Raw genomic sequence first — 20,178 nt, forward strand, 5'->3', positions numbered from 1 at the left:
CTGAAGTCCACTGCAGTGCCCCCTAGGGTGCCCAGTTGGTGTCCTGTCATGTGGGGGGGGGGGGGGGGGGACCAGTGCATTACGAATGCTGGCTCCTCCCACGACCAAATGGCTTGGATTTGGTGGTTTCTGAGATGGGCGTCCTCGGTTTCCATTATCACCAAAAATCGGGAACGACCATCTCTAAGGACGACCATCTCTAAGGTCGACCTAAATGTTGAGATTTGGGCATCCCCGACCATATTATCGAAACAAAAGATGGACGCCCATCTTGTTTCGATAATACAGGTTTCCCCACCCCTTCACGGGGACGTCATGTGAGGACGTCCTCAGGAAAACTTGGGTGCCCCGTTCGATTATGCCCCTCCACAACTACCAGTTGATTTTGTGGTACTCGGTGGCCCTGAAATACTGCTGGAACAGAGCAATAGTTCAGATATGCCAGATTCAATCCATTCTGCATTAGAAGGAATATATGATTCAGCCTTGTTGTCATGCCTAGACCAGATTTCACAATACATTTTAATCTGCAAAAAAAGATGACAGGTTACGGCTTAAATTCATATATTCCTTTCTAAACTGGCCTTCTTGGTCCTTCTAGGGGCTTCTAACACTGAGGGATCCATTTACTAAGGTGCGCCGAAGCCTACGCTGGTATAGACGTATGTATTCGGCGTGCGCAGGTCCATTTTTCAGCGCACCTTCAAAAAAGGCCTTTTTTGGGCCAAAAATGGATGTGGGGATGTGGGCCACGCGGTAGGCATGCATTGGGCATGTGTAGGTACCTACACGGCTTAGTAAAAGGGCCCCTTACTGTACCATTCCCACTTACTTATTTTGGCTTTCGGTTTTAGTGCCTTCTTCTGAGAGAAAACATTTAGATGGCAATTCTATGAAGTGGTGCCATGATTTCGGTGACCCAATGCCATGTGTCGATTCTATACCAGCATCTGGGTACCAAGATTCTATTATAGAATGTGAGCAGAAGTTGGCATTGCTGCACCTAAAATTAGGCAACAATCATTTTGCCTTGTCAGTGGCAGCCATCTTTGTTTATTTAGTCCTTCTATAAATTATTCATTCTTCCGCTCAAACAGACCAGAAAATTCTGTTACAAATTTAAAACGAATCTCGGAACTTCACAAAAAAAACCATCCAAAACGATGTTTACACAGCGTCGCAGAAATCCTGTATCAATAGTTGAACCTTAAAGGGTCTTCAATTTATTTGCCTCGCTGGATGTTTTTTTGAGAAGTTCCAAGTCTGAGATTTTTTTGAATTTGTAACAGAATTTTCTGGACTGCTTGAGTGGAGGACTGAACGATTTAAGGAAGGAATAAATATACATTTTTTTTAAATTCTTTTCTGATGAAGATCTTTTTTGAACGGTAGTGGGTACTTGATATGGGGCTCTCCTGTTTCATCCTTTGAGTTTATATAGCCAGACCTCGAGGTGGGAGGGGACAAGAGCCCAAGGTGGGGGGCACATTTTGGTCACTGCCCCCCTTCACCACCGCCCCCCTGCCGCCGCTGCCTCGCCGCTCTGCCGCCCACCGTTGCCGCAAATATCCCAATCCCCGGCAGTTGAAGACTTTGCCCAGCGCTGGTCTCTTGCACCAGCACATTGCCTGCCCTGTTCTCTCTTCCCCTCACGTTGGGAATGCTCTTTTTAGTGAAACTGCTCAATTTCACTAAAAGGAGCGTGCCCGATGTGAGGGGAAGAGAGAGCAGGCAGGCAATGTGGCGGCACCGGCCCAGACCAGCGCTGGCTGAAGTCTTCAGATGGCGGAGGCTGGGGACCCCCACAAGCCAACCGGGAGCCAGAGGAAATGGGGGGGCAGGCCCCCATGGCCCCACCTAGCTACGCCACTGGTTTGCCTAAGTGTGCCCTGAAGTACACATAACTTGACGCGCGTACTCCAGACCCATGACCCACCCACTCTCTGCCCACATCTATGCCCCCCTTGAACCTATGTACTGAGCAATTTTGGCACATATGTTATAAAAAAAGCTCCTGCAGCGGTGGGGGGAGCGACAAGGGGCAGCAGCGGCGAGGGGGCTGAGGCGGGGCGCCCTTGCCCCGGGCCCAGCCTAGTCTCTCGGCAGCCCTGGAACTCACCATCTAGTTATGTGGATCTATGCAATAAAGTATCTAAGTAATTAATATAGAAGCCCTTTTACTAAAGCATGTAGGCACCTACGCGAGCCCAACTCGCATCAATTTGGAACTACTGCCCGGCTACCGCGAGCCCCGGAAGGTAATTCCATTTTTTACATGCGTCAGATACACATGCCTGAAAATGTTTTTTATTTTCTACCGCGTGGCGCTAACCGGGCAGTTATTGGCAGTGTACACACGCTGATGATTACCGCCTGGTTAACGTGTGAGACCTTACCACTAAGTCAATAGGTGGCAGTAAGGTCTCAGGCCCAAAATGGATGCCCGCCAATTTTTATTTTGCCGTACATCCAATTTCAGCCAAAGTAAAGAGGCCCTTTTTGCAGGCATGCTGAAAAATGGACCTGCATGAATTCAATACACGCGTCTACAACAGCGCAGGCTATTTTTTGGCGCACTTTAGTAAAAGGACCCCATAATAAAAAGATACCAATGAACAGAAAAATCATGCAGTGTCATCCAAGAAAAATTCCCCAATTACAGCAATCAATTAAGTATTATGTAGTTGAAGAACAGGTTTATCCGAAAGAAAGGAATCCAAATGGGCGGGTTCAAAGAAAACATTCTTAATGTTCCCTGTATGTGACCAGACATTTGCAAAGGAATCAGAGCATATTTATGTAAAAAAAAATTTCTCTCCTATTTATGACAGGTATGCAGAGCTGTGACTGAAAATTTTGAGTTGTGGACGACCAATATCAGCACTTTCTCTGGTGAGCATTTTCTCTTCTTGCCAACACACTGTAGGAGATTGTGAATATTCTATATGGTGAACAGGGAATGTGGACGTGTTCAGTCAAATATCAAAATAGGTCAGCTTGTATTTTCTCATTTGGAAAATTAATCTTCTGCTTCTTTTTTTGTCTTCTCATAGGTCGGTATGACGTCAACAGATATGTTGGAATAAACTACCAACTAGTGAATTCACCAGTGTTCACTGAAAAGTACTTTGATGTGAATATAAATGTAAGTGTGATACCAGGGCAGATTAATTGGGTAAATCTTAGAGAGTTCTCTAATCAGAAGTTAGTTCATTTTTTCCTGTTAGAATATTTTATTCAATCAATCAACAATGTGACCCTCCCCTCATAGGACAGAGGCCCTGGCGTACAAGTATCACTGAGCACAGTGGTAATGAGCGTGGATTCACTAAGAGCTGATGCTAGTTAACCTTCTGACACTGTAGTGAATTATAAACATCTATGACTCATGCAAATTGAGGAATCTTTATGTCATTCTGATCTTCACGCTCCGTTTAAAAATAAGATGCCTGCAGTAACTGGACGGTTGACCAACTTGGAAGGGGCATCTGCAGTACTCACTCTTAATCACGAAAACAAAACTGTCTATGACGAGTTAGAATATCTTTTTGAAATTAGTGAAGGGAAGAGAAGCAGCAGCTGTACAACGTGAAGCAAGGAATGTAACAACTGATGTGCTTTGTACATTGCAAGGCCGAGCAGCTGGGGGAGGGAGCTAATTGTCTGGGGCTAATTGCCCCAGTTCTGGCCACCTGAGCTTATATGAGCCCTGACTGAATATTGACCGGGACCTGCATAACAGAAAAAAAATGTGCAGAGCCCCTCCAATCCCCTTTCTCTGCTACTATTCCCTCCTCTAGTCTTAATCTTCCTCCCCTCTCTCAAGTGACTCCAAGCCCCCTCCCCCCTCCAACTCCCCCCAGCTATGGAACCCCCCCTCCCTCCGGTATGTTGGAAGGGTGGGAGGGACTGAGGGTGGTTTGCATGGTCAGTGAGAGAGGGAAGGGAGTCTGGAATGGAGGGGGTGGGGGGATGATACCAGGAGGGTCTCTGAACATTTTTTTTTTTTTTTGGTTATGTGGGTCCCAGCCAATATTCAGGCAGGACCTGCAAAAGCTCAGGTGGCCAGTACTGGGACAATGAACCACAAATATTCAATACCGCTGGCAGCTAAATATTGACTAGAAGGTATTTTTAAAAAAAAACAAACCAAAATCCAAATATAAAATGAATCCCACAAGCGAAACAAAACATTTCTACATGCAAACCCACACTAACAACCAATAATGCTTTTCATCTTTATTCCTCTTTAAATGATTTAATTTTAATCAACTATTAATAGTCATCAGATGCATAACCACCCTTGAACTTCTTTCCAATTCAGGGATCCTTCTATGCAATCAATGGCACAGATCATCCTGTTGCTCCAGCCAATTTCTCCTTCTTAGATTCAAATGATTCTGCGATGTGCATTGGTATCTCTGAAGCTGCCTTGAACTCTGTAGCCCAGGCTTATTATGATGCTCGGTTCTTTCGTCTCACTTTCACACATCCCATGGTACGTTAAATACTTCTAGAACAGGTAAAATGAGTTGCACTATTGAATATAAATTGCCATTTCCCCATCCATGTTGTAATTGCAATTTATGTAAGTTGTTGTTGTTAAGTGCAGTTGAGATGGTGTCATTTAATGGTGAGCCCCTGAACTGTGTTACTGTACAATGTAATCCATAACCAATCTGTAACAAATTGTATTTCCAACATTTAACTCATATTGTAAGCCACACTGAACCCGCAAAAAGGTGGGGAAAATGTGGGATACAAATGCAATAAATAAATAAATACATCCCTGGTGTATACTATCTGCAAGAGGACCACAGAAGTGGAAAGAACACCAGAGTCCCAACATGAGAGACACAGCCAAAACACGAGTGGGAACAGGACCAGGCTCTTCAAAACAGACTAGGGCCTCTCAGTATGCAGTTTGAAATTTTTATTTGGGATGACTCGACAAGGTATCCTGTTTCGGCATATACGTGCCTGCTTCAGGAGTCTTGTTGGATATCTTTGGCAATCACAAATATTTTCAGCAACGTATCTTTAGAGTGTGGTCATAACTGGTCTTCAAAAAGACCATTAATGGATTTAAGGAGTAGTGTCACTTATAGACGCCTTTTAGGCCCCTGAACACCCCCCCCCCCCACCACCACCCTTTCTACTACTACTACTATTTAGCATTTCTATAGCGCTACAAGGCATACGCAGCGCTGCACAAACATAGAAGTAAGACAGTCCCTGCTCAAAGAGCTTACAATCTAATAGACAAAAAATAAATAAAGTAAGCAAATCAAATCAATTAATGTGAACGGGAAGGAAGAGAGGAGGGTAGGTGGAGGCGAGTGGTTACAAGTGGTTACGAGTCAAAAGCAATGTTAAAGAGGTGGGCTTTCAGTCTAGATTTAAAGGTGGCCAAGGATGGGGCAAGACGTAGGGGCTCAGGAAGTTTATTCCAGGCGTAGGGTGCAGCGAGACAGAAGGCGCGAAGTCTGGAGTTGGCAGTAGTGGAGAAGGGAACAGATAAGAAGGATTTATCCATGGAGCGGAGTGCACGGGAAGGGGTGTAGGGAAGGACGAGTGTGGAGAGATACTGGGGAGCAGCAGAGTGAATACATTTATAGGTTAGTAGAAGAAGTTTGAACAGGATGCGAAAACGGATAGGGAGCCAGTGAAGGGTCTTGAGGAGAGGGGTAGTATGAGTAAAGCGACCCTGGCGGAAGATGAGACGGGCAGCAGAGTTTTGAACCGACTGGAGAGGGGAGAGGTGACTAAGTGGGAGGCCAGCAATAAGCAGATTGCAGTAGTCTAAACGAGAGGTGACAAGGGTGTGGATGAGGGTTTTGGTAGAGTGCTCGGAAAGAAAGGGGCGGATTTTACGGATGTTGTAAAGAAAGAAACGACAGGTCTTGGCGGTCTGCTGGATATGCGCAGAGAAGGAGAGAGAAGAGTCAAAGATGACCCCAAGGTTTCGAGCTGAGGAGACAGGGAGAATGAGAGAGCCATCAACAGAAATGGAAAACTGGGGGAGCGGGGAGGTGGGTTTGGGGGGGGAAATGAGAAGCTCGGTTTTGGTCATATTTAATTTCAGGTGGCGTTGAGACATCCAGGCAGCAATGTCAGACAAGCACGCTGAAACTTTGGTTTGGATGCAAGGTGAGATATCAGGGGTAGAAAGGTAGATTTGGGAGTCATCAGCCTGCCACCATTCAACCCTCTCCCTGAACATCCCCATTATCTAGGTAGGACCCCCAAGCCTACCTTTGCACCCTGGTGGTCCACTGGGGGTCGATGGGGGCATGAGCAAAGCTCACTCATTCCTGCCCCTTGTGGCTGCCTACAGAAAATGACTGCCACAACCTTTCTAAATTGCATTAGAGAAAGGAATTTATATCCCTGATGATTTTTGCAAATTATACCTTTATATTGATAATCCAATTTGAATATACTGTATCTGACCCTCAAACTTTTTCCCATCTAATAGACTTGTAATTGTTTTTATTTTGTACAGATTAATAAATCAGTTGCAGAGTGGAATGGGGTAAGTTGTTTCTCTTTTCCTTTCTTTTCTTCTTTCTACCTGTAATAATAAAATGGTTCACAACTTTGCTGTAGTCTGGTTCAGAAAATGCGAAACGTGCACAAGGCGGCTGGAACTTCCAGCTGAAACCAAGGTAGTCAAAATGTATATAAAAACTATAACCTCCATCTTTTCATCTGCATAGTGTGTTTTGCACTGTACAGGCGTATTAGTGGATCATGCAAGGCTCTCCCAGATAGCTCTAATTTATTTGGATTTAACTCAGATCTTTTTGGTAGTAGTTCATGGTGAGTTTTGTGCAGGTATAGTGTTTCCCTGCACCAAGAGGACTGACAACTCAGGAACCTATTTGTTAAAGGGTTTTTTTCCCCCCATGTGGAGGGCAGTTCTATATCAACGCACCTATATCTAGGTAAACAGCCCCCCTAATTCTATAAAAGTCGCCAAACATTGTGCATGCAATCTAATTAAAAAAACAAGCAAGTTACTGCCAATAACTGTCTTTTTAGCAAACAATTATTGGCACTAATTAAATTTAATTGAACTTTACGCACGTAAATTTAGTCGCGGGACCTGCGTTTAAAATTTGTGCGCGATTTATAAAAGGGGGTGTGGACATGGGAAGATCATGGGTGGAATGGGGGTGTTCCTAAAATTAGCACGCATTGTTATAGAATAACGGGGCTATGAACCTAATGTAGGCGCGTACATTTGCACCGCATTTCAGTTGGTGCAAGTGGCTGCGCCTAAGGTTAGGCGTGATTCCCAGGTGTAAAACCAATCCTCTAAACTATGCCTAATTTTAACCACAGCTTATAGAACAGCGCTTTTTTTCAACGCTGATATTTTTTGATGCCCATATATAGAATCTAGCTCAGAGGACACTTATTTGGATCCCATTTCATAATCGAAAGTGGGTGCCTATTCTTACTAGGGTCTTTTACCAAACTGCGGTAACAGGGGGCCTGTGGTGATGTCAGCACGTATTTTTGACGCATGCCGAGCAGGGGCGTAGCCAGACGTCGGCAGGAGGAGGGTCCAGAGCCCGCGGTGAGGGGGCACATTTTAACACCCCTCCCCGGCGCCACCGACCCCCCCCCCCGCTATTGCCGACCCCCCTGCTGCTGCCGCCACCACCACCACCAACAACAACTTTGACCCCCACCTGCCGACAACCCTCTCGACCCCCAACCTTCCCTCGTCGCTGCCGTCACCTACCTTTGCAGGCGGAGGACCCCAACCCCCACCAGCCAAGGTCCTCTTCTTCCCGCGCAAGGCTTCGTTCTGACTGTTTCTGACGTCCTGCAGGATGTCAGAAACAGTCAGAATGAAGCCTTGCGCGGGAAGAAGAGGACCTCGGCTGGCGGGGGTTGGGGTCCCCTGCCAGCAAAGGCAGGCGACGGCAGGTTGGCAGCGGGAGGGGGGTCGAGAGGGTCATCGGCAGGGGGGTCCAGGACCAAATCTATGGGGGCCAGACCCCCGTGGCCCCACGTGGTTACACCACTGGTGCCGAGGCCTCCTTTTATCGCAGTGGGTAAAAGACTGTTTTTTTTTGTTTTTGAACAGAAATGGCAATGTAGTAAGTGAACTCCTTGGCACGTGGCCATTTTGGGGAGTAGGCCCTAGCCGCCACCCATTGAGAGGCTCTTGCACTAACCCTGCGGTAACTGGGGTAAGCCCCAGTGCTATAAAAATAGACTATATTTTTGTAGCACTGGAAATAGAGTGCGCTGGGGGTGGGAACTATCACTTGGCTGCTGTGGTAGGCGTGCGGCAAGCCCATTGCTGCAAACCAAGCCTGAAATAAAAGGGTTCTTAGTTATTTGTACACCATTTAGATGCATTTGCTTGGCATATGCAGAGTAAAAAGATTTGGAAAAACGGAAACCTATTTTCCTTTATAGAATACTAAAAACTTAGGTCTCGTGTGTTTGTCTTCACTGATCCACAGGAACAAAACTCCATTTATGCGAGGGGCATATTAAATGCCACTAAGGCTCCAGAGTTCATTCTGAACCCAAAGAACATTACTATGAATTTTAATGCTGATCTTCTGTTGGTCACCAAGGAACCCAACAAGACTCGTGTACTTGTGGTCACTATCAACACTGTAAGTATCATGATACTTTATGACAAATATCAAAATATGGCTATTCTTATATTCTTATGTTTTTATGCACAACCCCCCCCCCCCCCCCCCCCAGCAACGCGACCATGGTTGGTGGGAGCATAGGTTGGTGATAGAGATATTCTGATACCAGAATCTCATTGTATGTGATGTCCATATAGTCTTTTTAAAACATAAGTGATCTTTTGCATACAGAATGTAATTTTTTGTTGTTGTTTTGGAACTGTAGGACCCCTTACGCAGGCCTTAGAGCCGAAACACGGTCCGTGTTGGGTCGTTTCATTGACTAAAGATCTTCTGCCAACCGTTATTCGTTTTGCTGGGGTTTTTTTTTTTTTTTTGCATCCTGTGTGTTCTGCGAAGTGTTCTTTTCTCGGTTTCATTAAATATCAAACTATAACAGAGGAGGCAAGTTTAAATCACCTAAACCCAAAAGAAAACCTGCTTAAAACAATCTGAAACCAAAGGAGGAAATGGCTACAAAATATGAAATGTCGATCACTATGAAAATGCCTAAGTGCTAAACACCCCCACAAAGAATAAAAGTTCCTAGCCAGAGGCTACAGACAAAATCTCCCCTGCTACTCTAGCTAAGATAATAAAGTACCTTTCCGACTTCATTTGAAACTTTCTTTAGATTAGTCCCCTTATTTTCTTATTCCTGTTACTCTATCATATCTATCTATGAGGCCCTTGAACTAAGCCATGGAAAAAGTGGCCTGCGCTAGTTTGGACTCGTGAAATTGGTACGCACTGGGCAACTCTTTACAGAAGTGGGACAAGGGCATTCTTTTAAAAATGGGGCAGCAAATGACCTGCATGCTAAGATTAAAATTAGTGCATGGCTATTTATTATTATTAGTAGAAGTAGTAGTAGCATTTGTATCCCACATTTTCCCAGCGATTTGCAGGCTCAATGTGGCTTACATTTGCCGTAATGGCGGTTGCCATTTCCGGGTAACAGAATTACAAGTAGTGTAACGTTAAGGTGCATACATACATGATAACATACATGGTACATAGCATATATGGAGCTGGTCATGGTATATATATATAAAGTGTGAATATATAGTTAGTAAGAATAAGTCATACATAAACCATAAACCGCCTTCAGTGAATTCCTTCAAAAAGGCAGTAAATAAATCCTAATAAATAAATCAAATAGTAAAGCAGTGAGCAGGATGAGCACGGTGGATTTTTCTGTCTCCCCCTGAAGCAGCAGAGTGGCCCCGCAACACAGTGGCCAGTATTGGGGTGATTATTATGCAGCATTAAATCTAAGTAGTTATATATTTTTTAATTCAAATGAAGTGGAATTTGGTTCTTTGAAAGAAAAAAACGTAGGGCCCCTTCTACTAAGTCATGTAAACGCCACCGTGCGCCCAATGCATGCCAAATTGGAGTTACTGCCCAGTTACCGCATGGCCCTCATGGTAATTTCAATCTTGGCCCGTGTCCGCTACGTGCACCTGAAAAATATTTTTTTATTCTCTGCGCGCACGGCAGCTACGTTCGTCAAGTGGCATTCGATACGCATAGACCATTACCATCTGGTTACCGCATGAGACCTTACCGTAGGTCAATGGCTTGCGGTAAGGTCTCAGGCCCAAAATGGACGCGCGGCAATTTTCATTTTGCCGCACGTCTGTTTTCGGCAAAAATGTTAAAAACGCATTTTTTTGTAGGTGAGCTAAAAAATAATTCTGTACATGCCCAAAACACACGTCTACACTACCGCAGGCCGCGTTTGAGCGCACCTTAGTAACAGGACCCCTCAGATATGGAATAAAAATTATTCTAACTCTCAATTGGGAATGAGGTTTTTTTACGCCGACGATTGATACAGCAGGTTCATTTGAGAAAACATTAAAGTAAAATGTCCTGCATTTTCTGAGGCTTTTTCCCTCCCTTTTTTTGAGTTTACTGAATGAATTCTTGTAAACAATTGTAGCTGAACACGATATCAGTGAAGTATTTTTGCGATTCTAGTGTTGTCATTAGCGTGTGGCAGCATCAAATAATTAATGGAGAACTTACTGCCACCTATTCATAAGGACAACTGTATAATACTTCCCCACCCTTGCCATGTCCCCTCAAAAAATGAACGTAAAAGAGTAAATACCATGCAGTTAACATGTGTAAAAGGGAAAATTACTACAAGATGCTTTAGTGTGTCCTGCGGTAAGCTTTTTTTGGCGTGCTAAACCCTGTTAGGGCTTTGTGCACCTTAGAAAAAAGGGGCCCCTCATATCCTTTTTATTTTTTATTTTTCTTTATTAAGTTTTCAAAATTTACAAGATGATACTTATAAATCGGAAATACAGCGAAGTAATTAGAGAAATTGCATTATTCATCAATATCCAAATAGGAAAAAAAAATGTTAATCTCCACAACTAATATTGCTTTCTCTAAAAAATAGGTAAAATAAACATAATAAGAAAAGACAAATCGCTTTCTTAGACCACAATCAATTTAGGGAGAGGAGACATCTAGTTAAAGGAGAAACGTAAAAGTAATACATTAACGTAAATGGCCTGGCTCGTATGCCCCCAGCTTTATATACTATTTCTTAATACTCATCAATCACTATCTGGACAGTTTCTTACTATCTATAAACGTTTTAAGCTGACCTGGTTCAAAAAAGATGTACTTATTACCCAGGTATTTAATACAACATTTGCATGGATAAGCCAATACAAAGGAAGCTCCCAATGCTTTAACCTCCTCTCTGTAGACAAGAAATGCTTTTCTACAATCTTGTGTGGATCTAACCACGTCTGGAAAGATCCAGATTTTATGACCACAAAATTCTTTATTTGAGTTCTTAAAGTAAAGTCTTAATAAGGCATTCATATCCTGCTCAAAGACGAATGACACCAAAAGCGTCCTTCGAGTTGATACTTCTGATATAGATTCCTCCAACAATGCTGATAAGTCTTGTAAATTCAGTTCAGGTGTCTGTATCTTTTCTGTTGGATTCGCCTTAGATTGTTTAGATTCAGGTAAGTAATAAATGTTATTTATCAGTGGAATTGCAGATTGAGGATAAACCAAAACTTCCATCAAATATTTTTTCAAGAAATCAATTGGGGCGATTCCAGGTGAAACGGGAAAGTTTAAAATCTGTAGATTCAGACGTCTATTATAGTTTTCTAGAGTTTCTAATTTTAAGGAAACCTTACCCTCATATACTTTTGAAAAGGGAGCAGAATGTATTTCAGTCTCTGACATGTGGGGTCTTAAAGAAGACTCCTAAATATTGAAAATAAATTGCACCACATGGGCATTACTGGATACCTGCTGCCTTGACAGGAACATTCACCGGGGCTAGTGACAAATCTGACGTTTCATTCATATTCCTGTGTTCAGAAGAGGAGGGAGTGGAACAGTTAGAAGAATGGTCGAGGGTCTGGCAGTTAAAATTTAATCAAATGAAGTATTTAGGGTTCTATTCTATAAATCTGGTATTATACTTTGAATAATATTTATGAATTAATACCAGTCCTGTTTCAGAACCTATTTCTATGTGCCTTTAAAACACAAAACGAACACCACATGGGAGCAGACTGAACTCTGCAGAAAACCTGGACCTCAAAACTGTTTATGCTACATTGAATTTGATTAGAGACTTATATGAACTGTTATAAGATCTAGGAAAGCATGCGGTTGGGACAGGCAGGGTTCGGTGCAATGATGTTTTGATATTGCGGTGTTCTAAGCCTAAGCCGTCACGATTGGTGAATTGGCATCACAATATATACTGAGCACTAAAAACATTTTTTTAAAAAAATTATTGTTCAAAAAAACATTTTGTGTCTTAAAGGCAAATAGAAATAGGTTCTGAAACAGGACTGGTATTAATTCATAAATATTAGTTAAAATTTAATGCCAAGAAGGGCGGAGTGATGCATTTGGGGTGCAGAAACCCAAAAGAGAGATACCGAATAGGAGGGGAGAGATTAGCAGGCTCAACTCAGGAGAGAGACCTTGGGGTGTTGATGTCGGAGGATATGAAGGTGAAGAAACAATGCGACAAGGCGACGGCCATGACCAGAAGGATGCTAGGCTGCGTAGAGAGGGGTATAACCAGCAGAAGAAAGGAGGTGTTGATGCCCCTCTACAAGTCGTTGGTGAGGCCCCACTTGGAGTATTGTGTTCAGTTTTGGAGGCCGTATCTTGCGAAAGATGTAAAAAGACTGGAAGCGGTGCAAAGAAAAGCTACAAAAATGGTATGGGATTTGTGTTGCAAACTGTACGAGGAGAGACTTGCCTACTTGAACATGTATACCTTGGAGGAAAGGAGAAACAGAGGTGACATGATACAGACATTCAAATATTTGAAAGGTATTAATCCGTAAACAAATCTTTTCCGGAGACGGGAAGGTGGTAGAACTAGAGGACATGAATTGAGGTTGAAGGGGGGCAGACTCAGGAGTAATGTCAGGAAGTATTTTTTCATGGAGAAGGTGGTAGGTACGTGGAATGCCCTCCCGCGGGAGGTGGTGGAGATGAATACGGTCATGGAATTTAAACATACGTGGGATAAACACAAAGGAATCCTATTTAAAAGGAATGGATCTATGGAATCTTAGCGGACATTGGGTGGTGACGCTGGTATTTGGAGAATAAAACCTGTGCAGGGCGGACTTCTACGGTCTGTGCCCTGATCATGACGAATAGATATGGAGGGGCTGGAGTGTAAATTTTAAGGGGCTTCGACATGGCTTCAGAACTGTTAGTACAAGAACAGTGCTGGGCAGACTTCTACGGTCTGTGACCTGAGAATGGCAAGGACAAATCAAACGGGTATACATATAAAGTATCACATACCATGTAAAATGAGTTTAACTTGTTGGGCAGACTGGATGGACCATTCAGGTCTTTATCTGCCGTCATTTACTATGTTACTATGAAAAAGTCAATATGTGGGGCGGGGTGAAATTGCATAAAATATATTCACAAACCTTATTAAATCCCGGTTTCATCAAATAGGTTCACCAACTTTACTGAAAAGAGAAACTTAGGGGGGTCCCTTTACTAAGGTGAGCTGAAAAATGGCCTGCGGTAGTGTAGGCGTGTGTTTTGGGCACGCGCAGATCCAATTTTCAGCCTGTCTGTAAAAAAGGCATTTAAAAAATTTTTGCTGAAAATGGACATGTGGCAAAATAAAAATTGGTACGCGTCTATTTTAGATCTGAGACCTTACCGCCCAATTCATGTGTGTAGCTGACGCACGTCAGAAAATAAAAATTGTTTTCCGGATGTGCATAGTGGATGCATGTTAAAAATGAAATTACCAGCCAGGTCACGCGGTGGCCGGGCAGTAACCAAATTGGCACATGTTGAGAGTGTGTAGGCGCCTACGTGGCTTTAGTAAAAGGGTCAGCTGATTCAGCGTCCAGTCCAGCGTTTTTTAGTCACTTATTTTTCTTATAAGTCCGCGTTTGGGTTCCCTGAGGAAGAAATACGAAACGGGACCGTCGGAGTCTACACGCACGACAGATTCGTTAGTGACTCTTCTCCACAAAAGATAAGTTATTTTGTGTTTTTTTGACGTTGTAAAGCTGGAACTATGTGTGACTTGTGTGTGAACTTTCACTTTCACTTAAAAAGATTTTTTGAAGCACACTGAAATAGTATTAATAAATATTAAAAAAAACAAAAAATGACCATTTTTTTTTTTTTTTTTTTTAGTCTACGATGACTTGTTGTGTGTGCAATTAATGATTAAATTCAATATTGTAGCACTTGTTGAGACTTTTTCCCCCCCTTTTTTTCCTGGACTAAGTTGGACTGATTGATGTCCTTGTTTTGATATAGACAACACCACTCTGCTTGTTTGGATTTTAGTAAAAGGGTCCCCCTTATTTGTAAGTCCCAGAGAAATTTACCAAGTATATTTTGGGTATTGCAGACAGTGGCATAGCCACAGGTGGGCTTGGGTGGGCCAGGGCCCACCCAATTAGGGCTCAGGCCCACCCAACAGTAGCATATATTTAGTGGTAGCTGGTGGGGATGCCAAGCTCCGCCAGCTGAAGACGTCCCCCTGATGGTAATGAAAACGCTATTCTCCATGATACCGGCACCTGCACATGCTCAGTTTTCAGCGTATGCCTGCTGCAAACTGCCAATGTGGAAAGAAGCGTTTTCTCATCAGCTGAGATATTTTTTTGGTGTGTGTGTGTGTGGGGGGGGGGGGGGGGGGGGGGAGAACACTTGGTGCCCAACCAGTTCTTGCCTAGGCCCACCCAAAATCTGTTTTCTGGCTACGCCCCTGATTGCAGATAGGTGGATTCCCTCAAATCTTGGATAAATCCATTGAATTCTTGAAAATTTTGAACCAGACTGGCTAGGGTTTGAGTCAAACTAGATCTCCCTCCCATCTCTGCCCACATGACTCATCCCTGTGTATCTGTTGTGCAAGGCTCCTGGCTAGCATCATTGCACACCTGCAGGATTATCAGTCTTCCTGGCTCCTCCGAACAAATATTTATCTAAAATTGTGGCATGCTCAGAACCAGGATATTTGGTGTTTGACAACAGCCTTACTGAGATGACTCCTCCTACTCTTATTCCATGCAGGAAAGCAGCATCAGTGCAACCGTGTCTATTTCAGAAGCAAACTCCACATTGAACGTATCCGGTTCTTTAACTCTGAACAGGTAATGGCAGATAAAGGGAACGGACAAAATACATCTCAACTCGCATACCAGTGTTAAACAGTACCTGCAGCAACACCCCTTTCTATTCTTTCCAAAGAGCCAACTTGTTTCAATATAAAGCATATTTGTATTCATTAATCATCACTCAACCACAACAATTATTTAAAAAAAAACAACAACCCTGTGGCACACTGGTAGAATCAGAGATCTAATTCAGTGAGTCCCAAACAGGTAGTTTGTATAAGAGGTCCTTTTACAAAGCGGCAGCAAGCCCAATGCGGTCTTCCCGTGTGCTAATCTGAAGCTGCCGCCAGCCCAACATAGGCGCCAGAGGTAGTTTCAGTCCCAGTGCCTGCCATTTCCCAAGCCGGGAGAAAATAGGCCATATATTTTGGCCCGTCAATAACCCGGTAGTAATAGGGAAGAACCACTTGCTACCTGGTTACCGCCGGGTTAGTGTGAGAGCTCTCACCGTCACCTCAGTGGGTGTCGGTAAGTGCTCCCTGCCACATAGCCAGTTGGAAAGTGAAGTCTTACGGCATTGCCATATCTTTTTTCAGCCTTTTTACCTGCCACTGTGTGGCAAAAACAGCCCCCGCCTGCTAGTGCAGGACCCTTTTTACCGCGGCATGGTAAAAGGACCCCTTTGTATTTAAGATTTATTAATGTATATCATACCTAAAACCTAGGCAGATCTATTGTACAGTGTACTTACTAGATGCAAATTGCTTTATCTGTACGTGAAGTGCTCAGATACTGTATAAATCCTCAAACCTTGGTATTTTACAGTTTCTGAGCTCTTATCACACACTGCTCTGATATAGACCATCAGTGCTAAAATCCTAGTGTCCGGAAATTAATACAAATCATGAAAATGTTGAAAAATATAGCTGCTTTGCTCTTTTATATCTTTTTTTCTCTGAAACTGAAAATAGTGAGCGTAGAAATTTTATCTTGGCTTTATCTTTCTTTTAGCCTTGACCTCAATGTCATATCTAACCAGACCACCACCAACACCAAGGTAAGCGGCAAGTGGGGAAGAAAGAAAAGAAATGATGGAGGAGGAAGACAAAATTAATATTTAAATAAAACCTTTGTGTGACACTAGGGCTTCATGTTGTAAGGTACAGGGAAGTCCGTGATTGCATCTCATTGCGTTAAAGCATTGCAATTGCTTTGTGCTGATCCACTTGAAGCATAGCAGCACCTCTAATATTGAGCAACTCCTTGACAGTGTCTAGAGAAGGACAAGTCCTTCTGGTTTAGCACTCCCAAACATTTTGCAAAAGTTGGCTCCTATGCTTTGAAGGTAATAAATAGAAGTAAAACAATGCAAAAAAAAAAGAAATCGAAAACAAGATGATTGTTTGCCCTTTGATAGCTAGTCAAGAAACTTTGTGATCCTTTTACGAAGCTGTGGTATAAGGGGACCTAACATTAGCGCCAGCGTGTACTTTTGCCCCCTTTTACTGCAGTGGTAAAAGGTTATTAAAGAACCACTTACTGTGTGGCCATTTCAGGGGGAAGCACCTAACGTCACTTTTTGAGGTGGCAGTAAGGACTCCTGTGCTAACCTGGTGATAACTGGGCAGCATGCAGCTCTGCCCAATTACAGCCAGGTCAACACCGGTGCTACAAAAATAGAAAATATATTTTTTTGTAGCACCGGAAATGGCATGCAGTGGGCAGAGGCGTAGCTTGCTGGGTCGCCAGGGGAGCAGCCGCTCCCCCACATGGACTTCTAATGACTGCTGCACCTATTTTTCATGTGATCTGCTCTTCCCGTGCCTTCAACCTGGCTACGCTTCTGGCACTGCGGGTGGCCCCTTAGGTGCTAACAGTTACATGTGTTTCATATGTGTAAATGTTTAGAAGTCAGCACGTATGCTCATAAATGCCAATATGTTGCTTAAGCATGAATACATGAATACTTTGCATAGTACATATTTGCAAGGGGATATACACATGGGTGAAACATGGGCTGGGCATAGGTGGGGCTCTCACCTCTGTTCCCTCTAAGCTCAGCAGGAGTCCTCCATCCTGCCAGTGGGTGGTGCTGTTTCACTATCACTTTTTCAATAGTGAGGAACAGGCAAGTTCTGCATGATTCCAGGGGACCTGCTGGTCCCTAGAGATTGAAAACACAAAATTGAAGCACCGCCCCCTACTGGTAGCAATACAGTTGGAGGACTCCCACTCAGCTTAGAGGGAACAGTGGTTTCCGCTTAGTAACTTACATAATGCTATGAGTTATATGTATCCTTGCCACCTTTTGGACACTCGCGTTCATATACACATCTACAACAGCGCAGGCCATTTCTCAGCGTACTTTAGTAAAAGGACCCCCTCAATTTGGGAGCATTCTGGGGGTGCGACCAGTTAAGCCCTGATATTCAGCTTAGTGGACAAATAAGACCATATAAAAAGCAGGACTATCTTTGTCCGCTAAGCCATAGCCGGTTAAGTCTGAATATCAATTTATTTTATTTTTTGTTACATTTGTACCCCGCACTTTTTCCCACTCATGGCAGGCTCAATGCAGCAGGCAATGGAGGGTTAAGGACTTGCCCAGAGTCACAAAGAGCTGCCTGTGCTGGGAATCGAACTCAGTTCTTCAGGACCAAAGTCCACCCCCCTAACCACCAGGCCACTCCTCCACTTATGTGCTAGCTGGTGTTGAAAAACCAAAAGAAGATATTCAGTGCCGGTTGCTGGACATAGGCCATCATTGAACATCTGGGTTGAAAGCTCGCAGCGGCCAGTCAAAGCATATTCATTAGGGATATCCTAAAAACCTGACCTTTTTGCAGCCATTGAGGACTGAACATGGGCATCTCTGGTTTTAGTGCATTGGCCTCTTTGACTGCAAACTTGCTTCAACATAGCCATTGGCTGATGAGAAAAACTCACAAAGGCAATTCTGACAACCACAGATCTCAAATGATGTTGACATGAGTTGTTGGCTAGTCGTGGAATGTGCACGATGAATTTTGAATGTTTTGTTTGCTTTTATATTATGTATGTGATTTTGTAACCCGCTGAGAACCTTGGATCAAGAGGAATAAAATTTTTTAAATAAAATAAAATAATTAAAATAAATTTAAATGCTGCTCTGTTTTGTTACAGGACGAAGAATTAAAGAAATCAATGAAAGAATTCTTAGAAAAGCCACTTATGGAATATTTTAACAGTAAGTAAGGAAAAAAAATCACCAGTGTGATGTAATATGGAATGTGGGAACAGGAAATGGAAGAGGGATAAGGAAGGAAGCTGTCAGTGCTGTCTCCACAGCATCCCAAGTCTCAGTCAGAATCTGGGTTTGGGAATGAGACATTGGGTTTGTATAGCTGCTTGGATTCCATGTAAGTGGTTATAGTGTTGGGTATAAATAATAAATTAATCTAAACCAAACCTAAGTCTTTTAGGGCTCCTTTTACCAAGCTGTGGCAAAAGGGGGGCTTTGCATGGCATTGGCGCATGCTTTTGACTCGCACCGAGGCCCCCTATTATCGCAGTAGGTAAAAGGTAGCTCTTTGTTTCTTTAGGAAACGGCCCAAATGCCGTGCGGCCATTTCAGAGGGGAGCCCTTACTGCCACTCACTGAGGTGGTGGTAAGGGCTCCTGTGCTAACCTGGTGGTAACCGAGCAGCGTACAACCATTGGAGCCGACTCTCTGGGTGCTGTGGGTGCTTGAGCACCCCCAATATTGAGAAACATTCCTTATATGTGTTCAGGGAGGAGTCATATCCATTGGGCTTAGCACCCCCAATAATTTTGAAAAGTTGGCTCCTATGCGTACAACACTGCCTGATTGCCACCGGGTACACACTGGTGCTACAAAATAAATATATGAAGGCGGATAAGATGGCCCGAGTCTGTGCAATGCTCCACACTTTTACGTTGCGTCAGCTTTCTTCATTTTATTATTTCGGAAGCAGTTGAAGGCTTTGTTGTTGGTAGAGCCTTTGCGGGTTTATAGGTGAGTGGGGTGGTGGTGGTGGTTTTATTTTGGGTGTCTATGATATCGTTGTATATATATTATTATTTATCTGATTTGTTTGGTTTGCTGTTACCTGCTCAGATGGTTGGATGGGCAAGCTACAAGTTTTGTTAAATAAAGAAATAATCAGCGCTGATAATTGGATGTTAACAAACCAATTATCATTAATAGCTTTTTTTTTGTTGTTGTTTTTTAATTTTTTACAATTGCTCATTTTGTGCAGAGCTTTACACAAAGGATTAAGAGAGAGAGAGCCATTTTCCTCAATCCCATGTAATTTATTTCCACTTCTAAAATGTAACAATGCTCCAACTCATTACTTAATTGGCAGCTTTTAAACATGTTGGTTATAAACCAGCTTATAATCGAAAGTAATTGCCGGCTATTTCCCGACACAAATCGGGATATGGCCAGCCGATTTCGCAAAAGCGGCGGAAAAGCATATATTCGAAAGCTACGTTTGTGATAGCTTCGCCGCTTTCCCTTCGCCTCGCTGGCGAAAGTTCAAAGGGGCATGTTGGCGGCGAAGCGAAGGCGGGACATGGGCAGGCTTGGGCGTGGCTACCAGATGGCCGGCTTTCGCAGATAATGGAAAAATAAAACCCGGCGATAAGCAGTATTTCGCCGGGTTTACTTGGTCCTTTTATTTTCACGACCAAAGCCTCAAAAAGGTGCCCCAACTGACCAGATGACCACCGGAGGGAATGGGGGATGACCTCCCCTTACTCCCCCCAGTGGTCGCCAACCCCCTCCCACACTAAAATTATTAAAATACAAACCTTTTTTGCCAGCCTGTATGCCAGCCTCAAATGTAATACCCAGCACCCAGACAGCAGTATGCAGGTCCCTGGAA

General features: G+C 43.4%; 1 protein-coding gene across 1 annotated transcript in view; it reads left to right on the top strand.

Annotated features, from left to right (window-relative positions):
- The window catches only part of LOC115476893 (bactericidal permeability-increasing protein-like), a 76,898-nt gene extending 57,330 nt beyond the window's left edge, over positions 1 to 19,568 (top strand). The window contains exons 10-18 of the mRNA XM_030213466.1: positions 2,832 to 2,892; positions 3,054 to 3,145; positions 4,325 to 4,498; positions 6,506 to 6,535; positions 8,487 to 8,645; positions 15,246 to 15,325; positions 16,301 to 16,346; positions 18,452 to 18,515; positions 19,549 to 19,568. Of these exons, the coding sequence (XP_030069326.1) occupies positions 2,832 to 2,892; positions 3,054 to 3,145; positions 4,325 to 4,498; positions 6,506 to 6,535; positions 8,487 to 8,645; positions 15,246 to 15,325; positions 16,301 to 16,346; positions 18,452 to 18,515; positions 19,549 to 19,568 (726 nt within the window). The remainder of the gene's footprint in view (positions 1 to 2,831; positions 2,893 to 3,053; positions 3,146 to 4,324; positions 4,499 to 6,505; positions 6,536 to 8,486; positions 8,646 to 15,245; positions 15,326 to 16,300; positions 16,347 to 18,451; positions 18,516 to 19,548) is intronic.
- The last annotated feature ends 610 nt before the right edge of the window (positions 19,569 to 20,178 follow it).

This window comes from Microcaecilia unicolor, chromosome 8, assembly GCF_901765095.1.
Source record: "Microcaecilia unicolor chromosome 8, aMicUni1.1, whole genome shotgun sequence".
NCBI classification, from domain to species: Eukaryota; Metazoa; Chordata; class Amphibia; order Gymnophiona; family Siphonopidae; genus Microcaecilia; species Microcaecilia unicolor.